Below are 6,000 nucleotides of genomic sequence, written 5' to 3' on the forward strand. Positions count from 1 at the left end.
TCGTTCAGCCCGGACACGGAGGTCCAGCTCCAAGGGCCTTCTGGCGGTTCCCTCCCAGTGAGAAGTGAGGTTGCAGCGAACCAGGCAGAGGGCCTTCTCGGTGGTGGCGCCCGCCCTGTGGAACGCCCTCCCAGCAGATGTCAAGGAAATAAACAACTATCTGACTTTTAGAAGGCATCTGAAGGCAGCCCTATTTAGGGAAGTTTTTAATGTTTGATGTTCTGTTGTGCTTTTAATAGTCTGCTGGGAGCTGTCTAGAGTGGCTGGGGACATTTCCCCATATACAGTCGCACCTTGGGTTAAGTACTTAATTCGTTCCGGAGGTCTGTTCTTAAACTGAAACTGTTCTTAACCTGAAGCACCACTTTAGCTAATGGGGCCTCCTGCTCTTGCCGCACGATTTCTGTTCTCATCCTTAAGTTCTTAACCTGAAGCACTATTTCTGGGTTAGCGGAGTCTGTAACCTGAAGCGTATGTAACCTGAAGCGTCTGTAACCTGAGGTACCACTGAACTTCGTCTGGGTACGGAAATCTGCATTGCACACCTGTAAGAAACCAACCTTTCAGGGTTTGGGGAGTTTTCAGATTGGCTCACACCTATCTTCACACAGGTCCTGGACCCAAAGCCCGCCTCGTTCTCCGTCTTCGACCTGGTCTCCAGCTTCTGCAACGATATCGTCAGCTCGGCGCAGAGTTTCATTTCCTCCACGTGGACCTTCTACCTTCAGGCTGACGACGGGAAAGTCGTCGTTTTCCAGGTGGGTGGTTCTGGCACGGTTGGGGGGCGGGTGGCAAAACCAGGGAGGGTAGGTGGGGGGAGACTCAAATGAAACAGAGGAAGGGTGCCTTATTATTATTATTATTATTATTATTATTCACAAAGTGATGTTGTTGATTAGTCATTTAGTCGTGTATGGGGTTGGACTAGATGCCTCTAGGGGTCCCGGCCAATTCTGCGATTCTAAAGACTGTCCTTCTTTTTGTCCTCAGTCTCAGCCAGAGATCGAGTATCCGGTTCCAGAGGTCCAGGCACCCAAATCGGAGGTTTTGGAGAAGGCGTGGGCACCATCCACCTCCAACACTTTGAAGCCCCACACAGGTAAGAGAGAGTATTGATTTTGCTAGTATTATTAATAGCCTCTCCTGGTCTGCCCCGCAGAGGACCTTAAGGTCCATGGATAATCAATAATCATAGTTTAGAGGTGATAAATTACTGCGACCCCTAAACTGCGGAGACCCCTCTCCACAGAGGTGCGTCAAGCACATACCGTATTTTTCACTCTATTGGACGCACCGGACCATAGGAGGGGGAGAATAGGGGGGATTTTTTTTTCTTGTTCTCCCCCTCAAAAACAAGGTGCGTTCAAGAGCAGGCCTTGCACTGCCCCCCAAGCTTGTGTGGCTGGCGGTGGGGGGAAGCGCTGCTTTCCCCCACTGCCAGCCTCAAAGATCCCTGAAGTCTTTGGAGCGCAGCTGCACTCCAAAGGCTTGAGGCTTCGGGGACATCCTCTGTAGCCTCCGCATGGCCTGCGGAGGCTTTGCGCAGCCATCCTGAAGCTGGAACAGCGAGACTGAGGGCTGCACAGCGCCCCGTCTCGCTGTTTTGGCTTCGGGGACAGTAGGCTGCTCTCCGCAAGCCTTGGGAGCCTGGTGGGAACTCCCGCCGGGCTCCGTAGGCTTGCGGAGAGCTGCCCGAAGCCCTGGGTGCACAGCACCGCGCTCCCCGGGCTGCAGGCAGCCATCCGCAAACCTGTGGAGCCCAGCAGGTGTTCCCGCCAGGCTCCGCAGGCTTGCGGTTTCCTTCCTGAAAGGAAGGGGTCGCAGTAATTTATCACATTGCGATTTGCACCAGCTGGAGCCTTCGGATGACGCCGAGACTGTTTGCAAACGATTTTTAACACCCTTGCAAAACCCAGGACACCGCGGGAATTTGGGAACGCCGCAAAACCGCTCCTGGGTTTATTGCAAACTTTCTTTCTCCCGGTTGGTGTCGGCGGTTTGCGTTATTTCCTCGGCCCTCCACTTTTGGGTCTCCTTTTCTGCCCCGTATTTCCCTACCCGCACGCTTTCTTCGCCCCTTCAGGCCTTCGGGAGAAACCCCCCGTGGAGGAGCCGAAAGCCAGAGGGAAATCGTCGCCCCCGGCAGAGACCCAGGCGCCCCCAGAACACGACTTTCTGGGCTGCATGTCCAAGTAAAGAAGTGGGAAGGGGAGGCGATATTTGGGGTACGGGGAGAGGAATGGGGGGTGGGATTGAGGATAAATGTGCAGACAGGCCCCAGAGGATAGGAGGAATCTATTTTTTTTAAAAAAAGGACGCCGATATCCGCTTTATTTTCGTATTTGATTTTTTTGTTTGAAAAGTCAAGTTCATAGTCCTCATGGAGGCAAAGTTAGGCTCAAAGTCTGTGGCTGGTGCCCAAGGTTCTGCAAAGCGGTTGGGCGAAAAGGAGGTGTGTGTGTGTGGGGGGGGAAATATTCCCATTTTTGCCCCCCCCCACCTTATCACCACCAGCAAACAACATAAACCATAGGCACTAACTAACAACATAATCCTTTGACGTTACACGTACGTTAACTCCCGACTTGCCTCATTGTGCATTTTGCACCCTATTATCCTATATGCACTTTTTTATTATTATTATTATTATTATTATTATTATTATTATTATTATTATTATTTCCTGTTACTCATCAAAATAAGTTTTCATTTTTATAATTTCCTTACACTTCCAGATTCAATCTAAATCTGTCAGAAGCATTGTACTGCCAAAGTACTTTTTAATATATTATCCAACCTTTATTAACTTCCTGGTTTGATTTCCCTCTCATCCTCCCAGTCCTTTTCGCAAGTTCTAAATATTCGCTTGCCAATCATTTTTTGTGTGGGAATTCTATCGCCTTCCCAATTCCCAGCTATTAAAATCCTAGCCGCTGTGGTTGCACACATGAAAAGGGTTCTTTTCCCGTACTTCATTGGAAATTGTATTGTAAGCAGACAATTGAGGGGCGGGGCCAGAGGCGAGGAGGCGGGGCCAGCTGGGAAAGTGGGCGGGGCGCAGATGGCGGAGGGGCGGAGCTCCCAGGGAAGGGATGCTCACCTGGCCAGACTCACCTGTTCCCCTCTTCCACGTTGTTGACGGTCCTTTCCCCCCACCCTTTCCCCACCCACCTACCCGCCGCCGGCCACCCTTCCCCGTTTCCCTCTCCCCCCACCAGCCAGTTCGAAGCGTCCGCCCCCTCCATGGCCGGCCATAATCTCGTCGTCTCTCTCTGGCGGGGGGCCTCTGGGTGTTACAGACGTTCGGGGCTGCCGCGATGGATCCTGGCCGCTTGTCTCTTCCTCTCCATCATGGTGATGTTGTGGCTCAGTTGCGCGAGCTTGGTGACAGCTCCTGATCAGCACGTCAAGACCCAGGTATGGTTTGGGGGCCAAAGGGGGAGATGGGCAGTGAGCCTTTTCTTCCATTTCCAATATTCTCATTCTCTCTCTATCATCTATCTATCTATCTCATCTATCTATCTATCTATCTATCTATCATCTATCTATCTATATCATCTATCTATCTATCTATCTATCTATCTATCTATCTATCTATCTATCTATCTATCTATCATCTATCTATCTATCTATCTATCTATCTATCTATCTATCATCTATCTATCTATCTATATCATCTATCTATCTATCTATATCATCTATCTATCTATCTATCTATCTATCTATCTATCTATCTATCATCTATCTATCTATATACAGTGGTACCTTGGTTCTCAAACTTAATCCGTTCCGGAAGTCCGTTCCAAAACCAAAGCGTTCCAAAACCAAGGCGCGCTTTCCCGTAGAAAGTCATGCAAAACGGAACGATCCGTTCCAGACTTTTAGGACGCGGGTGGCACTGTGGTCTGAACCACTGAGCCCAGGACTTGCCGATCAGAAGGTCGGTGGTTCGAATCCCCTTGACGGGGTGAGCTCCCGTTGCTCGGTCCCTGCTCCTGCCAACCTAGCAGTTCAAAAGCACGTCAAAGTGCAAGTAGATAAATAGGTACCGCTCCGGCGGGAAGGTAAACGGCGTTTCCGTGTGCGCTGCTCTGGTTCGCCAGAAGCGGCTTAGTCCTGCTGACCGCATGACCTGGAAGCTGTACGCCGGCTCCCTCGGCCAGTAAAGCGAGATGAGCGCCGCAACCCCAGAGTCGGCCACGACTGGACCTAATGGTCAGGGGTCCCTTTACCTAGACTTTTAAAAACAACCCCTAAAACAGCAATTGAACATGAATTTTGGTATCTAACGAGACCATTGGTCCATAAAAATGAAAGCAATAAACAATGTACTGCAGTCACACACTCCAATCATCAGTAGCTGAACTGGGTTCCAAACAGGCCCAAAACCAAAACAAAAAGAGCCGTGAAAACAAAAACACAAAATAAATAGCAAAAACAGACCTCAGCGTAACACTCAAATCGGAAGCGTAACACTCCAAACAAAGCATGTTCGACTTCCGAAAAAGGTTCGCAAACCGGAACACTTCCTTCCGGGTTTGCAGTGTTTGGGTTCCAAGTTGTTTGAGTACTGAGGCGTTTGAGAACCAAGGGACCGCTGCAACGTTTCTTTTTCAACAACTGAGCAGTGTGTGCATTTTATAAAATACGATAAATAAAATAAAATAATCACGGTTAAGAACCGGCTCTCCCCGTGGCGTTAGAACTCCCCGTGGCGTTAGCAAAACATTATTTCGAAGGAAAATAAACGGGCAAATCTTCTCCTTCTTTCTTTCCTCACAGCCCCTGAGTATCAACGGAGACAAGGAATATCTGGAAGACCTGGATAGCTCCCTTCCATATTCCCTCCGGCCCGTAATCGCCGTCGCCATCTGCCCGGCGGAGAACGAGGAAGCGGCGCTCCTGCCTGTCAAAGTGGATTTAGACAAGACCGCCCTCTAAGGACGTCCCCTGCCCCATATCCCACCTTGAACCCACCGCCAACCTCCCCTTGTACCCCCCTCCAACACCCCAGATTACCTCCTGTTTTCCATCAAGCCCCTCGCCGCCACACCACCCTTTCCGACATCACCTGCTGTCTCGCCCAGGTTTCTTGAACTCGGCACCTTACCGGCAGAGGCGAAGAAGGCAGGGCCTCCTATTTTTTAACCGTGACGTCTTGCGGGTTGGGAAGGGGCAGGTTGTCGTGGTTTTCCAAACCACGATTCGAAATCAACTCGCCGTTCTCTGGGGAAAGGCTGCAGAAGGCTAGGCAGAGTCGGTCCTGGGTTCAAATCGACGTCTCTCTGAGTAGGGCTGACATAGGGGGCAGGCACACACCCACACCCCCCTGCCTGGAACGATGCCAAACTCGACAGGCAATTTGGCTCAGTATTAAGGCAGCGTCCCTGCTTGAGTTTGGAGCGAAAGAGGACGAGAACCTCACTTTGCTTCCGAGCTCAGCGACTCAAGAGTCCGGGGGGTCCCGAGTTCAGGTCCCAACCTCTCCCAACAAGGCCTGGGTGCGAACGTCCCCTTCATATCATTCGGAACCTGTGTCGTTTTTGGTGGTGCCCGTTTTTTGTTCCGTTTTGCACTGATGTCCGCCGCAGGGGGGGTGTCCCCATCTCCTAACCCCCTCCCAGCACGCAACTCGCGACCCCCTGGCACTTAAGGAGGGGGGCCACACGCCAGCTTTGATCGCTTGTACATTTCGCCTAACGCTCGTTTCTCTTGTACAGAGGTTTAACTTATTTCCCGCCTCCTTCGATCTCTTTCTCCCGCCCTCGTCAGGTGGCCCTTGCCGTCCGTAACTTCTGAAGCGATGAGACTCTTTAAAAAAACGCGTCCCCAAATATCAGGTGTGGAAGGCAATTAGCCAGGGGGGAGAGATATATAATTCTGGGTCGTTTTGCTATCCGTATCCATCCCAGCTTCCGCAACGGGTCACTCTGTGTGTAAAAAAAGCTGAGCTGCCATTTCTACAATCTTCTCAACTGAATAAAGCTGTTTTTTCCCCAA

General features: G+C 50.8%; 1 protein-coding gene across 7 annotated transcripts in view; it reads left to right on the forward strand.

Annotated features, from left to right (window-relative positions):
• The window catches only part of TMEM59L (transmembrane protein 59 like), a 28,361-nt gene extending 22,361 nt beyond the window's left edge, over positions 1-6,000 (forward strand). For 4 of the 7 annotated variants that reach the window (XM_077921742.1, XM_028713552.2, XM_028713555.2 and 1 more), the window contains exons 4-8: positions 612-758; positions 991-1,099; positions 2,084-2,192; positions 3,219-3,417; positions 4,783-6,000. In XM_077921742.1, the coding sequence (XP_077777868.1) occupies positions 612-758; positions 991-1,099; positions 2,084-2,192; positions 3,219-3,417; positions 4,783-4,941 (723 nt within the window). In that variant the 3' untranslated portion in view covers positions 4,942-6,000. The remainder of the gene's footprint in view (positions 1-611; positions 759-990; positions 1,100-2,083; positions 2,193-3,218; positions 3,418-4,782) is intronic. The other 3 variants (XM_028713554.2, XM_077921741.1, XM_077921740.1) reach the window with 2 other exon arrangements.

The sequence above is a fragment of the Podarcis muralis genome, chromosome 18 (genome assembly GCF_964188315.1).
Source record: "Podarcis muralis chromosome 18, rPodMur119.hap1.1, whole genome shotgun sequence".
Taxonomy (NCBI): Eukaryota; Metazoa; Chordata; class Lepidosauria; order Squamata; family Lacertidae; genus Podarcis; species Podarcis muralis.